Here is a 19,449-nt window from a genome sequence, read left to right on the forward strand (position 1 = left end):
TCTGAAAACACCTGCTCAGTGTGAACCGCCAATCGAAAAAGTTAACAAAAAGTTAGGAACTATTAGGAAATTGATAGATACTATGACAGTAAATATCATAATGTCTTTATATAAATCCATGGTATGAGCACATTGAATACTGTGTGCAATTCTAATTGCCTCATCTCAAAAAAGATATATTAGAATTGGAAAAGGTACAGAGAAGGGCAACAAAAATTAAGGTTTTGGAACAGCTTCCATATGAGGAGAGATTAAAGAAGACTGGGACTTTTCAGCCTGGAAAAGAGACAACTAAGGGGGATATGATAAAGGTCTATAAAGTCCTGAATGGTTTGGGGAAAGTGAATAAAAAAGTGTTATTTACCCCTTCACTTAACACAAGAACCAGGGGACACCCAAAGAAACTAATTGGCAGCAGGTTAAAAACAAACCAAAGGAAGTACTTGTTCACACAATGCACAGTCAACCTGTGGAACTCATTGCCAGGGGATGCTGTGAAGGCCAAAAGCGTAACTGGGTTCAAAAAAAGAATTGTATAAGTCCATGGACAATAGGTCTATCAATGGCTGTTAGCTGAGATGCTACCCTCTGCTTTGGGTATACCCAAACCTCCAATTGCCAGAAGGTGGGAGTGGATGATGGGATGGATCACTCAATAATTTCCCTGTTCTGTTTATTCCCTCTGACGCAGTTGGCATTGACCTCTGTCAGAGACAGGATACTGGGCTAGATGGACTATTGGCCATTCTTATGTAAGGACAGAATCAAGCTATTGGTGTTTAAACCGGGGCCTCCAGATTCACTAAGAGATCATGCCTAATTGCTCCCTGCCATAATATTTGAGAGGGTTCAGTGTGCACTCCTTCTGAACTGGGCGAGCGTCCAGATGCTCTAGTGGAACATAGACCTCCACGTGCATTGGGGTAGCATGGGCCTGAATGACCCCCTTTTAAATGGTTCAGTATATGCTATCCCAGGTCTACTAACTGGTTGGGGCAGAGCGGGGCTATGGGTTGTCTGTACATGACAGGCTTTCATGATCATTGTGTGTCAGAGTACAATGTCTGTGAAGGATGCATAAGGGGCAGGGTGAATTCTTTTTTTGACCACTTCCCTTTTTCTTTAGGCATAGCTGAGTGTTATTACAGTATTTAGTTTCTATTTCTTTTATTATGACATTCTTTTCTTCTTCCCTTTTTTCTTCTGTCTTCATGTATAGAGTGTGACTATGATAAGTACAAGTGACAAATTGCATATAATTTGGGCAAAAATACAGGAAATGAATTTGTAATATTTTTATTGCTATTTTACCTTCTTATTGCTAAGTAAAAATATAATCCAGTAAACTTTCATAATCAATAGATTTTTTTTCACTGAATATCACTAATAAAATCATATTGGACCATAATCTCAGCTGATTAAATTGACATAGCTCCTCTGACTTCATTGGACTTTTTAGATCAGCTGAGGATCTGCCCAATCAAACATAAAAAACAAAAAGTAACGGTAATAAATACACTAATTGTTAAGTAATCAGTGTGTGTTAAAAGCAGTTCTTCCTTTCATGGCACAAAAAAATAGTTTGTATAACACCGTGATGTGTGTTATTTTCAGTTGCATTATTTTAGGTTAAAATTGACATTCTTTTTCACATTCCAGTTAACCAGCACATGTGAGTTTTGTTCAGTTATTTGTTGGGATTATATGTCAGGTTTGATAGCCTGAGATAGCAGATCAATTCTTGTTTCCAAATATTGATGGTGGGACTAGCATTCAATACCCAAAATGTCATATTTGCTCAGCAATTAAATACAATTTATTAGCTACTACCTGATCCCTCTTGTTCAAAAACTACTTACAGCCTTTATACAGCTGGCATAAGGAAGGGCTAAGGTCCTGATTCTGTGGCTGATCATCTTTGGGGAAACATTGAGCACATTTAACTCTTATTGACGTATATGGGAGATGAGAGCACAGTCATCAACTTCCAGGAGGTCCTCAGCACCTTCCAGGGTCTTGCCCCCCTTTGTGCAGGAGTTCCTACCATTTCTAAGTAGACTTCAGGGATCTGAGACCAAAGATTCTGTTCTTCCCTTTGCTTTTCAGAAAATTGTAGGTGATTTCCTCATCCTTTCTTTTTGTAACTGATTTTCTATTAAGATCTTTATGTACCATTCTGCTACAGTCTCTGGCCATGCCTTGCACTCCCTCACTCAGGTAGAGCTTTCATTCAATTCTGCTGATGTTTCAAGAATTACTCATTTATAATTTGTATCTGCTTTTGAAGTGGACTTGCAAATGAAATACGGATGTGTAGATAATGCTGCCTTTTCAACTAGCATTTCTGTGGCTAAGCAGGAAAGAAAAGTTCAGATAGAGATCTGGCCTTGCACTTTTAAGGTCTTAGTGGGGCAGATATTGAAATGGTGTTTGTTACCATACAGCACAGTTCCTCCTTCTTGTGCCAGGAAATTTGTACATTAATAAGTAGAAGCAGCTAGATGACAGAGAGAGAGAGGCAGCTGGGTTGAGTCTAAGGCACGACAATGCAAATTTAGAAACTACTGGAGATATAAAAAAAAGTAGCCCAGCTAGGAAATAGGTAGTCAGAGGGTGAGAGAAGTCAGACAAATGAGGCTTGGATGACTAAATAACAAATTTTGAAGGAAAAAAAAGCAGAAGCACGATTATGCAATGGTATTATACATATGTATACTGAGAAACCGCGTGATTGCCTGTGCTGGTTGCCATTTGTCCACACAATCATGTTGTTTACACATGCTAATGCAGGTGGGCAAATGTGCTCAAGCATCAAGCCTCCTGTTTTAAAGTTCTGGTCTAAGGAAGATTTATATAAATAAACAAGTTTCCTTGCAACTTAGATTTTTGAGTCTATCTTAGTTATTTCATCTAAATAGTTTAAGCTATGATTTGAAGTTATCCTCAAAGAAAGGCTGAATAAATTTCAGATTTAGATGAAATTTGGCAATTTCACATTCAGATAAGCATTTTCCAATTTAAAAAGTCACTAATCTAGCTGTATCATTTTTATTAGGGTTTCCATTAAAGTATGTGTATCTAATACACTTTAGCTATATCAAAAATGTGGCCAGGCAAAACTGAAGCAAGAGAAAAACACGTGAAATAACTAGGGCTGTCGATTAATCACAGTTAACTAATGCGATTAACTCAAAAAATTAATTGATTAAAATATTAATTGTGATTAATATTTCACACTGTTAAACAATAGAATACCAATTGAAATTTATTAAATATTTTGGGATGACTACCTACATTTTCAAATATATTGATTTTAAATACACACAGAATACAAAGTGTACCATGCTCACTTTATATTATTATTTTTTATTACAAATATTTGCATTGTAAAAATGATAGACAAAAGAAATAATATTTTTCAGTGTACCTAATACAGGTACTATAGTGAAATCTCTTTATCTTGAAAGTGCAACTTACAAATGTAGATTTTTCTGTTACATAATTGCAATCCAAAACAAAAATAATGTAAAACTTTGGAGCCTACAAGTCCACTTAGTCCTACTTCTTGTTCAGCCAATCACTTGACAAACAAGTTAGTTTACATTTACAGGCGATAATGCTGCCCAGTTCTTATTTACGTGAAAGTGAGAACAGGCGTTCACATGGCACTTTTGTAGCTGGCATTATATGCCAGATATGCTAAACATTCATATGCCTCTGCATGCTTCAGCCACCGTTCCAGAGGACATGTTTCCATGCTGACTATGCTTGTTAAAAAAATAATGCATTAATTAAATTTATGACTGAACTCCTTCGGGGAGAATTGTATGTTTCCTGCTGTTTTACCTGCATTCTGCCACATATTTCATGTTATAACAGTCTCCAATGATGTTGTTCTTTTTAAGAACACTTTCACAGCAGATTTGACAAAACTCAGAGAAGGTACCAATGTGATATTTCAAAAGATAGCTACAGCACTCGACCCAAGGTTTAAGAATCTGAAGTGCCTTTTAAAATTTGAGAGGGACGAAGTGTGGAGCATGCTTTCAGAATTCTTAAAAGCACAACACTCTGATGCGAAAACTACAGAACCTGAACCACCAAAAAAGGGAAAATCAACCTTCTGCTGGTGGCATCTGACTCAGATGATCAAAATGAATGTGCATCAGTCCACACTGCTTTGGATCATTACCTAGGAGAAACCCATCATCAGCCTGGACGTATTTCCTCTGGAATGATGGTTGAAGCATGAAGAGACATATGAATCTTTAGCATATCTGGCATGTAAATATCTTGAGATGCCGGCTATAACAGTGTCATACAAATGCCTGTTCTCACTTTCAGATGACATTATAAACAAGAAGTGGGCAGCATTATCTCCTGCAATGTGAACAAACTTATTTGTCTGCGTAATTGACTGTACAAGAAGTAGGACTGAGTGGACTTTGTAGGCTCTAAAGTTTTACATTGTTTTATTTTTGAATGAAGTTATTTTTTGCACATACTTCTATATTGGTAAGTTCAACTTTCATGATAAAGAGATTGCACAACAGTACTTGTATTATGAGAATTGAAAAATACTATTTCTTTTGGTTTTTTTACAATACAAATATTTGTAATAAAAAATAAATACAAAGTAAGCAGTTTTCAGAGTGGTAGCCTTGTTAGTCTATATCAGCAAAAACAACGAGGAGTCTTTGAGGCACCTTAGAGACTAACAAATTTATTTGGGCATAAGATTTCATGGGCTAGAACCCACTTCATCAGATGCATGGAGTGAAAATACAGGAGCAGGTATAAATACATGAAAGGATGGGGGGGTTGCTTTCCCAAGTGTGAGGTGAGTCTAACGTGAGCAGTGTAGACTTCATATTCTATATTGTAATTGAAATAAAAATATTTGAAAACGTAGAAAACATCCAAAAATATTTAAATAAATGGTTTTCTATAATTTAACAGCATGACTAATCGTGCGATAAATCATGATTAATTTTTTTTAATCACTTGACAGCCTGAGAAATAACAGATCAGAAATTTTTTCAGTTTTTTTAAAATAAAACTATTTCCTGCTTCATTGATTTACCTCCAGTTAATAATGTCTTGATCTGAAAAAGGAGGATGCTGTTATCTGGGAACATTTTTTTAAGAATGGCTAAACAAGATGCTAAATAGCCATTATCAAATTTAACATTGTCCCTAGATTCTGATGGAGTAAAAAATATTTAATTATCACTGTAATATAGGAATATATCAAACAGATTCTTTCCAAATATACAAGAGAAATATTTATTGAATATTTCTGCCTTTTCTGCATCATGATGCATAATTTTATCATCCTTGAGTGTTATTCGGACCTATTCTAGTGCTATCCTTTAATTTATTCTTGATCTATTTAAAGAATTATTTCTTAATGCCCTTAAGCTTACTGGCTGCAAATTTTCTTTTTTTCATTGATACCTTTGGTCTCATTTTTAGCATTTCCTAACTCCTGGTTTGTATTCATTGCTATCAGCTTCCTCACTTTTTAATTTGTTTTCTGTGTATTAGTTTTTACTGCTGCCTTTATCTCCCCTCTTAATCAGGACTTTTTTAACCAAAGAAGCCTTCTTTCATGGTAGCAGAAGAGTGGGTTTTTCTGAGCATATAATAAAGCAGTCACAATTCGTAATTGGCATTCAAATTTTTATGTTCAAATATTGTCTCTTATTCAGTTCTGTTCACAACTGTTTTTAGCTTGGAAAATTGGCATTTTTAAAGCAGCATTTAGATTTTACTTCTCTATGTCTACTGTATCTTTAAGTTACACCTTCTAAGGTAGTGATCTTATCGACCAGTTTGATCATCTAATCCAACTTCCAGCATAATGAAGCTCATAGAATTTCACAAAGTAAATCCTGTGCTGTGTCTACTAACTTGCAGTTGGGCATGGCATGTGTATCTTGGAAGGCTGGGTGTATGGTAGACATGGAGCAACAGATAAGCCAGTGCATACAAATAAATAAAATTTCTAGCTATATGTTTGGTAAAACAGAGCCATTACTTTGGACCTGAGATCCTAAATACTGTGGCTTCCTGCTAACTTAAGTGAGATTTGCAGGTGTCAGTGTTTATCAGGTGAAATGGAAGTATGTGTAATGGTAGTTACTCTGTGTGTGTGTGTGTGTGTGTGTATATCTCTATATATATATTCTGAAATCATTTTAAATAGAGTTGGAACAGACTTAAGACATCTCATCCCCATGACATATCAGGAATTTCCACAGTTCTGTTCTCAAGTGTTTTATCTACCCTGTAAAGTAAAGTGATACCTTTGTTAAACTTCTCGATGCTTGCTATTATATACACAGTAAACAAATATAGGAATATCTGTCTGTCTTTGTCCAATCTTTTCACTACTTTGACTCTTTCCTGGTCACCCTTTCTGTCTATTTTCTGCCTTCCTTACTACCAACTAAATTTGAAGCTGTGTCTCAACATCACCCAGTAAATTTGTCTCAGGAGCCTCCCTTGAGCCAAAGGAGCTTTTTGGACACTACTCTTTCTCCTAGCTTCCTTCTCAATTCAGACTTTCCGTTTATGTCCATGGTTCATAATCTTGATGACTTCCTTGATTTACTAGAGTTTCCCTTTTCCTCTCTTTCACCTCTCATATTTATCAATCTGCTTATCAACACTTTCAAAATACCGTGACTACCTTGACCCCAGCTTTTCTGACATCATTATACATGCCTTTGTCTCTTCTTGCTTGAGTGCAACGTTTTCTGTGGCCTTCCCAAGACTCAGCTCTGACTCCAATCTCTAAAGAATGCTTCTACAGCTATTCAAAAAGATAACATTGCCCCAGAATCAAGCAGCTCCATTGGCTTCCACCCACAAACAGCTCCATCAGATCTCCATTCCATAGTCCTTTCTATAGTTCTTTATTACTGTTTTTTTTTCCTCTTCAGAGAGAAGACTTGAAGACCTGAATTCCTTGGGTCCATTAGTGACAGGCTGTTTTGATTCCCTGTTCTGAAATCAAACAGCATTTTATGATAACTCTCTCTTTTTCCTTCACAGATCCAGGTTTGCACAGACAGCAATTATTCCTGCAGAGACCATCAAATGTGGTAGCCCTTGAGGGAAAAGATGCCGTTCTTGAGTGTTGTGTTTCTGGGTTTCCCACACCCACCTTCACATGGATGCGAGGAGATGAAATTATTCCTGTCAGGTATTTAATACTAAGGTCTCTTATGTAAGGAAAATTTGTTTCCCAGGGTGAAGTAAGGGTAAAACATTAACTACCATTTTAAGTGTTGTCAATTTGGTTCAGCTTTGAGGAGATCAAGCTTTCATTTTAAGTAATAATAAGACTGGATGTGCACATGAAACTCCTGTTTTCTTCCTTTGCAGCTGTGCATGCACATCTGAGGGCAGAATTTGGCCATAAATGTCTTCTTTTATGAAATGCTATTTAAATCAGGTAGAGCGGCATTCAAAAGTTAATTATCACATTTAATAACAACATTGTAAGATCAGAGCTAGCTCACCTAGAAGTCTCTATGGAGTACCTTAGATCCTGAGTACTTTTCATTGGAGATTAATGTGAACATGGATTTTTTTTTGTCAATGTTACAGATCCAAAAAATATTCATTATTGGCTGGCAGTAACTTACTTATTTCTAATGTGACTGATGACGATTCTGGGACATACACTTGCATTGTCAGCTACAAGAATGAGAACAGTAGTGCCTCTGCAGAGCTCACAGTTATGGGTGAGTACAGATTTTCAGACTCTGTTCAAGAGGAGTCCTTTGCTTTCCCAAGAATGTTGATAACCATTAGCGCTTATATAACTCCTTCCTCTGCGGGTCTCCATGTACTTATCTCTAAACTGGTGGGGTTCCCACCCTTCTTTGAACAGGATTTTCACTCACCTATAAACAGTATATACACATAATCAATATACCTCATGGAAGAACATAAAACAGCAGAATAAAACTTCTTACGATGTCTATGGCTTATAATCTAATTGCTAGTAGAATATTTGTTGGTGTCAAATCCCAACTTGCTCCATTCAGTTAGCTGTTTTTTCTTGTTTATGGCATCACAAATGGAGACAATGGTGATCTGCAATCTTATTTTAGCAAGTTGTGCATAACTATAGTATTGCTTACTGAAATTGATTTACTGTTTTCTCTTTCTCTTATGACTCCATGGCCTTGCTTTAGCATCTGGTATTATGTGCCTATGTTGTTGCTTTTAATGGCCAGGCTTTAAAAACCTTTGGGTTGAAGATCAGGAATTCAAGCAAAAATATGTTGTTTCCCACCCCCAAGTTTGGAAGATCACCTTTCATGCTACCCACTGAGCAATGATGCAGTGAGGATTTCCTGTGTTACTTAGAGTGAACAGATAGAAAAATCAGGGTAGGGGGTGGGGCATAATAGGTCAATATAAGAAAAAGCCCCGAATATCAGGACTGTCCCTATAAAATCAGGACATCTGGTCACTCTAGTTTTACCTTCTACATAAAAATGTTTTCTCCTCTATTTCAGATGGTAGGTTTAGTGGCTAACTAACAAAATATGTTGTCTGAGAAACATGTGAAAAGATGTCCTAGAAATTTTGAAACAGGCTTTTCTCCCCTATTGTGTCAAATTTTAATAGAACCAGAATTATAATAAATTCTGAGAAGTGTTGTGTTTTTTTAATCGGAGAACAATACCAAGCTGCATTAGCATTATTCAATAAGATTCAAGAAACTACATAGATAATACTTCGTCAAACAATAGCATAATTTCAATGTGCTGTTCGTTTTGCATTCTGGTTTTAAAGCTTATGCATTAAAATACTTCCATTAGAGAACAGAGCCCAAAGTTGGATTATAGGATATTCAATGCTTGTATAACAATATCCTTTTATCAAATCATAATGCAACGTTATAGTAATTACACATGATGGAAACTTTCTTTCTATTGCTTTAGGTACATTAATACAATATACTGTTTTATTGGCTACATTTTGAAAATTAAAAAATGACTTTATAATTGCAAAAAGTTCACCTTAACTATTTATTGTAAACCTACATTTCCAATCTGCAAAGAATCAAACACAGAAATGGAAGAAAACTTCTGGGATAAAAGGCTTATTTAGCTTTGCCGAAAGATGCTGATCAGAAACCAACAATGAAATTATAAAGAACTGCAGCTATTTATGTGAATCTTCTTTTTTTCTCGCCTATAGTAGATTGCAGGATCCTGTGGCATGGGCCAAAGCTGAAATTTCAATGCTCTGTAGAGGATTTGGCTATCCAGTTTCCATGAAAGTTAATAGAAATTTCATATCCAAATCCTTTCGGGACTTGAAAATCTCAGCCCATGTCTTTGTTCTCTATAATGCACTTTACTATTGCTGGACTATGACTCTATATAAATATATAATAATGTTATGCTAAAAATGCATTATATAGAAATTAACTTTGCATTTATTTTCATGCTTATACAGAGAGAACTATGTAACGGGGAGTGTACTACAATTTTGGGGACAAACTTGGATTCAGATACTTCAGTGATAATGGTCATATATGAATGGTAGAAGAGAGGTTTCAAAAGGCGGCACTTGTTACTTATTGACCACAGTTTGATTGGGGCTGTACCAACATAAAGGGATAGCACAATCACTGGCACAATGAAAATGAAATCTAAATTTGACACAGAAACATGCAAATGCATGCAAAATACATAAAAATGCATAATACAAACATTGTGCATGCAAAACAATCAATTGTATATGCAAAGTAAAGTGGGTTGGGTTTTTTTGCATAAGTGTCTAGTCACATAAGCTAATGAAATGTGGGTGTAAGTTTTGGAAGTACAATTTTGATAACTTTTAAAAGTTTGGTCATTTATTTTCATAAGCATGTAGGGTGGCAGCTTTAAATTAACACCATGTATCATATTGCTTAGCAACAATTATTATGTTTGTATTGCTATAGTAAATATGTAAAAGATTCAACAAAAACGACACACCTACTTGGAGGGCAATAGAAATCCCCATATATCCTTATTTTCATAAAAATTGGACATATATATTTGTTAAATTCATCTCCATAAGTAGGAAACTCTCTGAGAAGTTTACCAGAGTTGCTCATACCATTAGCCTAATTTATAGACATGTAATAATTAATTGATGGTTTATTCATTTCCCATTGGTGGGGTATAAATCCGTATATGTTCTTCAGAAAAAGTTGGGTTATTTATCAAACAAAAACTGTGAATTGCAAATGCACATTTAGTTGTAAAGAATCCATTGTTTATTAGAAAGATAATTGTTTTCATGTAAACAGTTTGTGTAAGAGTATGTTCTGGAGAAAAGGGTGGGCAAAGCATTTTACATGTGTCACCTAAAAAATTAAACACTCCAATAATTAAATCTTTTCCTGAATGCTATGTGAATGGGCTAATACTAGATCAAAGTTAGTTGCATCACATGATAGGGCGATAGCTTCATTATTTAAAAGATAAAAGACTATCTGGCAGGAAAACCAATGTCTTTCACTGGGAAGATCCTAGGTATCATTTCTCTTGAGGATCTTAAAACAACCCCTCACCTGCACTGGCCATAATGCTAAAAATGCAGAAAGGAACGAAGTTGCTGGAAAGGCTAAATAATATTTGTTGCCAAATTTTTAACTCTGAATATTTCACGTACAAATCCTTTTTGGCAGGATGTCAGTTGTGTCTCCTTGTGCAGTAGAAAGTTTAAAAGTCCAGTAAATATTACCTTCTCACTTTATAAATCAGCTGCATGCTTGGCAATGATTTTAAAGGACTAGGCTGTTTAATGATGACAATCACTGGCAAGATGATTGCTATGGTTAGGTTGACTAATGAGTGTCCCTTATAACTCTTCTTTCTAGATCGTCTTAAGCTTTTAGAAGCATTCATCTTTTGGGGTTGGAATTCTTCCTGTTTGATCTTTGGAAGGTGAATTTAAAGCTTGAACAAAATCTCTTTCTCAAGAGATTTAGTTGAGTGATTTCATTTAGATATTAGTGAGCAACAGCTCAATGTCTAGTTGGCAGCTGGTATCAAGCAGAGTGCCCCAGGGGTCGGTCCTGTGGCCGGTTTTGTTCAACATCTTTATTAATGATCTGGATGATGGGACGAATTGCACCCTCAGCAAGTTTGCAGATAACACTAAGCTGGGGGGAGAGGTAGATACGGTGGAGGGCAGGGATAGGGTCCAGAATGACCTAGACAAATTGGAGGATTGGGCCAACAGAAATCTGATGAGGTTCAACAAGGACAAGTGCAGAGTTCTACACTTAGGAAGGAAGAATCCCATGCACGGCTACAGGCTGGGGACCGACTGTCTAAGCAGCAATTCTGCAGAACAGGACCTGGGGATTACAGTGGACGAGAAGCTGGATATGAGTCATCAGAGTGCCCTTGTTGCCAAGAAGGCCAATGGCATATTGGGCTGAATTAGTAGGAGCATTACCAGAAGATCGAGGGAAGTGATTATTCCCCTCTATTTGGCACTGGTGAGGCCACACCTGGAGTATTGCATCTGGTTTTGGTGCCCCCACTGCAGAAGGGATGTGGACAAATTGGAGAGAGTCCAGCGGAGGGCAGCAAAAATGATTAGGGGGCTGGGGCACATGACTTACGAGGAGAAGCTGAGGAACTGGGGTTATTTAGTCTGCAGAAGGGAAGAGTGAGGGGGGATTTGACAGCAGCCTTCAGTTACCTGAAGGGTGGTTCCAAAGACGATGGAGCTCGTCTGTTCTCAGTGGTGGCAGATACCAGAACAAGAAGCAATGGTCTCAAGTTTCAGTGGAGGAGGTCTAGGCTGGATATTAGGAAACACTATTTCACTAGGAGGGTGGTGAAGCACTGGAATGGGTTACCTAGGGAGGTGGTGAAATCTCCATCCTTAGAGGTTTTTAAGGCCTGGCTTGACAAAGCCTTGGCTGGGATTATTTAGTTGGTGTTGGTCCTGGTTTGAGCAGGGGATTGGACTAGATGACCTCCTGAGGTCTCTTCCAACCCTAATCTTCTATGATTCTATGATTCTTTAGCCATTTCTGTATGGAAGAATGGGCCTGAGGTGGGCTGGATTATAGCACTGATCAAGCATAGGTCTTTACTCCAGCATGGAATCCCACTGATTTCAGCACAGTGTTATGCTGGAGTGAGAGTCAGAGTTTTCAGTTCCAGTCACTGGATTGGAGCTTAATTTTGCAAAACTGACTTTTGCAAGCATTTATTGTAATGAATGCATATCCCTGACAGTCTCTAAATTCTATACATTCCAATGGCAAACATAATGTGACTGCCAGATTTCAAATAACATAGAGTTAGAATTGTGCCTGTCAAGTCCAGGAAGATGTACATAGCCTTTTGAGGATAAAGAAGATTTTTAATCAAATAAACACGTCCATATTAATGTGACATATTTTCAGGTTCATAATAAAATTGCACTTGGATCTCAAAGCTACTTTTAATTGGGTTGAGATTATTGTACATAACATAATTGTTGTTCTCTCTTTCTGTGATTTAAAGATCCTGTAAATGTCGCATACAGAGCAATACAGAAGTGAATTGTTTCCCAACAGTGCAAGGTTAGCACACTGGCTTTGCATGGTTTCAGGTTACTGACTAGACAGAGATTGCCAACAAGAACAGAAGACTGGGTCCAAGAGGTGGTGTTCACAGAAAAACACCGTTCATAGCTTTTACAAAGCAAGTTATATTTAATCTATAAAGAGACAACTTAGAAAATGCTTCCAAACTGCAGCAAGGGAAACAGGCACCTTTTACTATTGAGTTTTCAGGACGAACTGTTTTTTGCATCAGTTTTATTTTCCAGCAAGAAGGATGAGCCTCCATGGTGTTATGAGCCAGGTCTCCAACAAGTCTAGTTTAGTTTGCCAAGACTAAGAGGTAGTCGGTATTGCAAAGGATGGTCAATCTAATCTTTGTTTGGTTTTATTTCCACTCCGGAATGTCCATTGCCAGAAGATGTGTACACAGATCAAAAGGATGAAAAATATTGACTGATGGAGGCCTGGAGCATGTTCCTGTGTGTGAATAATTTAGGAACAGAGTAAATGCTAGGGGAAAAGCCCTGTGTTGAAATAACATTGTTTGACATGCCTAGGAACAAAAGCCAGACAATTGTATATTAAGGCTACAGAAGCATCTTTTAAACTTACCCTGCTTGGCACAAATCATGAAGCATTTATATAAGGATTCAGTCTACTCTGGATGTGAAAAATATGTCCAAGGATACACCATATTACTAAACATCAATGGTAAAATAGTTCCACATTGTAAAAGATCATTCACTGTTCTTAAATCCCTGACACAGAAACATTCCAGGGTAGATCCTCAACTGGTAGAAATTGTAATAATTCCATTGAATTTGCTGGAGTGAAGACAATTTACACCAGTTGAGGATCTGTCCCTCTTTACCTTTGCATGGTAGGGTGAGTTAAGGATCCCATATCAGTCTGTTCTGTTAATATTTTTGAATGTTCTGTTTGTGGCCAATAGCTAATCCCACAGCAGCTAGCTGACGTAGATTGTTCAGTCAGGTGTTTTATTCTGAATGCCAAACACAGTTGAAGCTCTTCACTTATTCTCTAACTGAATCTATCATTCTATTTGGAACATTGTATGTTTATGTATGCGATGGAAAGCTAAAGTGGAAACAGATCATCCAAAAGATGGTTCCATGATGCATTATCCCAGGCAATTTTTAAAAAAAATTAATAAATCTTAAATCCCCAAAAGGCTGTAAAAACTCCCTTCAAGTCATTTTTACCATCACTATAAGGTGAAGGTCCAAAAGTAGAATACAGGATATCAGAGTTTTTTTTTTAAATTTCTTCTGTATCTATCAGAAGTGAATGCAGAAGCAAACTAAGGATGCAAGAGGATAACTCATCCACCCTGTCATTTCCTCTTACTGTTATCGAAGTCCCTCCTCTTTTGCTTCCCCATGCCCCAGCTCTTCAGTGCTGCTGAGAGGCTTGTTAGTTACATCATGCTGCAGTGTCCATTTTCTTCTCATTCTTTTTACGATTTATCTCTTCGTGGCATTAGTGGGAATTGTGTGGTTAAATTCCATGGAACTGTAAGGGCGTGCTTTGCATTGATGTCTTTTGTTTCCTGGTGTTTTCACAGTAATATTAAGTATCAAAAATATGTTTAAGAGTTGACATGAATGAAGTAAAAGTAATGTATTTAGCTTGGGCATTGGGAAAATATTTTGCATTGTGCTGTTGGGAAATGGGATAGGCTGCCCGTGCTCAAAGAAGTCACAAGAGCTGCAAACATAAAAAAGAATGGATGAATCTATGAGGAGTGCTGGCACTTCAACTTTATACCTGCTAAAATTCAGCTAGTCATTCCAAAAGATGGGCTGAACTGGATGGATCAATATTTCCTTTCATCTTTGTTTTCTCTTATTTAGAAAATTTTTAAAATGCATATTGTGCGATCAATAGACTTTAAGGGCTCCATAGGAGCAGTTATTTTACGTCTAGTAAACACCCATTTGGACAGTGTTCAGAATGTGTTTTATGCAATTGATTGAGAGGCTGTAATGTTTCCTTGAGAATCACTCCATCCACTGTTGCATCATGCTTATGAAGAAAATGGAAAAATTATGATGAAGATGATACAGATGCAGTTACTGCAAATGTTATGAAAAGCAATGCTATTGGGGATATACCCTGTATTTATCTTAAATTCTTATTAAATCCTTTTCTAGCATTTTTTTAAGTAATTGAAAATTGTAGACTTTGTGTCATACAGAATAAGTTATATTTGTTGACCCTCTGTTTTTATTAAGGCTGTGATGGAAGTTTTATCTTACCCCATAAGTTGGGTGCCTGCGTGCAAGGCTCACACAATAAAGGCAGTATCACCGAGGGTGGAGAAATCTGGGTACCTCACAGGTTTTGATCATAAGTAAGCCTTCTTGTGATTTGCATCCCAGGTGAACTTTGCTTTTGGTGAGAAACAGAAATAAAAAGAGAAAAGCAGAAGTGTGGGGAGAAATGGAGGGGTGTGATGAAGATTTGTCTGCTTAGAGTCTCTGGTTCAAGTTTGCCTCAAGGAAAGAAAACTTTACTGCTAGAATATAGAAGGATGTTGAGGGTAGCATTGAAACTAAGAGTTTAGTAGGATTATAAAAAGAATGGACATTTTATATGGATAATGAAAACATCCAGAGTTGTTATAAACAAAGATTTTAAAAATAGAGTTTTGGTAGGGATATAAGCCCCTATGTTTCCATGCATTAGTCAACATCTAATGAATGAAGGGTAAAGAAGAAACTTTCCATTTTGAGGTGGTGTTCCATAACTTTACTCTGCTTTATGCTGAATCTGCTGGTACTGGTCAATGTCAGAGACCAGATGCTGGACTAAGATGAGCACTGCTGTATCCAGGATAGCATTTTCTTTGTTGCTATGTTCCTTGCTTTCTTGAACCTGTTGGTGCAGATGTGAGCAGTTCCGTCTGTAGCAGCATGATAGAAAAAATTCTGCTAGTGTCTTGCCTTAATGGGCTCTCACAAGAGTGAATTGAAAATGAACCCAGATCAAGGATGTCTGGGGACGGTGTTTGGTAATCTAAGAATAAGCACCTAATTTACATTGAATTTCAGTGGGAACTGAGCACCTAACTCATTCAGACACTTCTGAAAATGTAGTCCCTGTCAATACATCTGTGGGCTAGGTTCTTACAAACGCACAGGCCACACCTCTCTTGTGCTACTTATTTATGGGAAAGGCTTGAATAAAACTCCGCTTATTGCCAGTTTCAGCTATTATGCATATTCATGTTCCACCCAACAGCAGAATATGCATGTAGAAAGGAGCTATTTGTTGTTGGTGCTCTCTCAAAATGACCTAGGGGAAATTGTTGGAGATACTGAATTTGAGGATGATTTCCCCAGATCTTTGTTGTGGCAATGGAAATGCATTGGTCCGTGGGAAAAAGTGTTTGAATCCATCTGCACAGGAAGATCAGTATTGGCATGATGCCTTTGCTACTTCTATGCATAACTCTCTAATTTAGGAAATGTATCATTTTGTAGATCTGGCTGTAGTGATCAGTCAGATACTCTATAACAATCAGAATGGAAATTGCTCAGATTGAGCCTTATAAAAAGATTCAACTGTACTGCATAATAACAAGTGAGATCTATTCTACGAAAAGGACAGACCATCACAATAGCAGGTAGTAATCTGTTGTTGTGTATGGATAGTTTAATGATCTACTGCATATGTGTCCTCAAACCTGCAGAACAACAACTATACAGGTAACTAGAATGCTGAGAGTGAGAAGGCGTACTGCTGGAGGACTGAGGAGTACAAGCATTATCAGACACCAGGAGGAAGGTCCTCTGGTGAGGATAAAGAAGGTGTTGGGAGGAGGCCATGGGGAAGTAGCCCAGGGAGTTGTAGCTGTCACGCAGCTGTTCCAGGAGGCACTCAGGGCCCTGGCCTGAACCCGGAGCAGAGGGCAGGCCTGGGTTCCCCCCAAACCTCCCAACTCCTGATCAGACACAGGAGGAGTTGACCTGGACTGTGGGTTCCACCAGAGGGGAAGGTCTCTGGGATGTTCCCCGACCCACTGGTGGATCAGCAGAGACTGCGGGGATTGTTCCCCTTCCTTTTTCCCATGCTGGCCAGTGATGAGGTTAGCTGAGTGAACGGCAGGTTTGAGCCACTAGCAAAAGTGGCCAAACTGAGGGCTGCTGTGAATCTCTGAGGCAAGCAAATCTGCAAATAAGCGCAGGACCCACCAAGGCAGAGCAGCAGTGTATTAATGCCTAGGCCAACAAATTTGCAGGGGCGGCAAATTTATAATAGCAGCCAGAGGCTGCTTCCTCCGGTGCCGGTTTGCACCCTCTGGCCCCGCCCCAACTCCACCCCTTCCCTGCCCCCATTCCTCACCCCCTCCCTGCCCCTATGGGTCCCCTTCCCCAAATCCCCGCCCCAGCCCCGCCTCCTCTCCTGAACGCGCTGCATTCCCCCCCCACCCCCCTCGTTTGCGAAGCTGTTTTATGCACAAGCACTGGCAGGGAGTGGGGAGAAGTAGGACCCGGCAGCATGCTCAGGGGAGGAGGCGGAGGTGAGCTGGGGTGGGGGGGCGGCAATTATTTCTGGGCCTAGGGGCAGAAAAATCATTAATCCGCCACTGAGGAAGAGGAGGAACTTTGTCACAGTACCTACTGGGATTTTCAAAAGGTTAGGCACCTAACTCCCACAGGCTTCAAGTTAATCTTCTGTAAATCCCACAAGGCACCTATTTGTATCTTTTGGCACCTAAATACCTGTGTAAATCTGGCTTTTAGGCACTTAGGAGCCTTATTCTAATTGAAAGTCGATGGGTGTTAAGTTCCTAGGCACCTAAGTCACTTTTGAAAATGGTACAGTAGGAGATTTTCAAAGACACAAAAGGAGAATGGCTGCCTAACTCCACATAACTTTCTGTGAGAGATAGGAGTCTAACTGCTCCTTGTGCCTTTGAAAATCTCCCCCTTAGGTTCTTAAGTTACTTAAGTGTTTTTCAAAATTTTATCTTCATCTAATATGTAAGGCCATACCTTATGTCCATGCTGGAAAACTAAGCTGTACACTGTACTTTTTTTGGTACTGCATTGATGTTTGGCTCATGAGGGTCAAAATTTAGGGCCTTATTCTGATAACACTGGAGTCAAGGTGGACTTTCCCCACTATTTCAGAGGCAGGATTGGGCCATATACGAACACAGCAGGCACATAGCTTCATTTGCTGTCCCTCTCACTCATGCTTACCACCCTGATGACCATGACTATGCGTGCAGATGTATAATTCTCTCTTCTGTTTGAATTATATAATTATTATGCATGCAGATGTATAATTCTCTCTCTTATTCTTCAGAAGCCCAGATATTATTCATTAATTTTTCAATGTTGTGTAATTAAAAAGCAAAAACAGTTATTAAATTCCAATTTAAATATTTGTCTTCCCCCCCCCCCCGAGAAATAAGCAACAGAATAGAGGAACGTACAAACAAACAAACAAAAAAATCATGCATTCTTTTAATGCTGTTGCTTAGCAACTATACCATCTTGACTCAGACTGATTTTCAAAACTGGTTTGTATGCTGTTTCATAACTAATTTGCCCATAGGTTGTCTGGTCTCAGATGCAGGGCTTGCAGGTGAGCACACATCTTTGAAAATCAGGCCAAAATGTCAGTTCATTAACCTCCAAGATCTTCTACATTGCTACAATTTAGGGTTGTGACTGAATGGATTTTGCTAAGTTTTATTGTTGCTGCTTCTGACTCAGAATAGTTATGAGTATGTAAAGCCTGTGTTGACATCCATGGTAAAAGACAATAAAATGTAATAAATTCTAATAGAACACAATATAGTTGTTAGCAAACTACCTAATAAATTAAAACTAATGGTTACAACTGTGTTATGGATGTTGATTCTATGCCTTCTTGGCATTCCCTGCACTATTCTACATTATGCAGGAGAAAATGTCAATTGTAATGGCACCCCAATTTTCTTTCTTCCTCCAGTAATTAATCTGGTATTTATAACTCACTTCTCCTTATTCTTTAAAGGGTCAGAAAAGAAAACAATTTCATGATTTGAGCCTGGATCTTGCAATTCATTGCATGTGGGCAAAACAGACTCTGCTTGTTCAACAAATTACAGGAAATGGGCCTAAATTATCAAATTACGTGAATTATTATTGGCCAGACCTTAACAGTGGAACTGTAGATACCAATTGTCCTTCAAAAGAGGAAGGATAATTTTGTGGTTAAGGCTGTAGACTGGCAAGATCTATATTTTCTGAGTGACTCTGCAAATTAGTGGAATGGACAGTTCATCACGCCTGAGAGATCGGTCCCTGAACAATACTGTGGCAGATTCCCAGCAGATGTAAATCAAGACAACTCTGACCCTAAGTGCCTAACTTTCTCCAGCTGTCAAATGGGAAGAATATCTGTGTATCTCTCTCATTGTTTCAAAGATTAATTACTACACATGTCTTAGAAAACTTCTAGCCCTTTAAAATTTCTCCTAACCCACAGGAAAGGAGTGTCATTTATGGGAATTTAGGCTATGTCTAACCTTATGGTAACGTGTAGAGTACATATACTGTATGCATCCCGAGCACAGGTGTATATATAGCAGTGTAGATGGTGAAGCACTACTTAGGTGAGTTGAGTAAAGACATGTCAGAATCGTAGGGTAGTGCCCTATGCACCTCTCTACACCCCAGTCAGTACCTGCCACATCTATGCTGCTATTCCCTATTAGTATCTGAAATAAGTAACATTTTTTATTTTTGCATAAAGGCAAAGTCATTAAATATAGTTGTAAACCCACCCCTCCACCCGCCAAAAAATGACCCATTGAGGAAAACTGAAATTACTTTTCATTT

The 19,449-nt window shown here is 38.1% G+C and overlaps 1 protein-coding gene across 1 annotated transcript in view; it reads left to right on the forward strand.

Moving 5' to 3' along the window:
• The window catches only part of DCC (DCC netrin 1 receptor), a 954,381-nt gene that overhangs the window by 432,819 nt on the left and 502,113 nt on the right, over window positions 1-19,449 (forward strand). Inside the window, exons 4-5 of the mRNA XM_074952368.1 lie at window positions 7,060-7,210; window positions 7,618-7,754. Of these exons, the coding sequence (XP_074808469.1) occupies window positions 7,060-7,210; window positions 7,618-7,754 (288 nt within the window). The remainder of the gene's footprint in view (window positions 1-7,059; window positions 7,211-7,617; window positions 7,755-19,449) is intronic.

The sequence above is a fragment of the Natator depressus genome, chromosome 5 (genome assembly GCF_965152275.1).
Source record: "Natator depressus isolate rNatDep1 chromosome 5, rNatDep2.hap1, whole genome shotgun sequence".
Taxonomy (NCBI): domain Eukaryota; kingdom Metazoa; phylum Chordata; order Testudines; family Cheloniidae; genus Natator; species Natator depressus.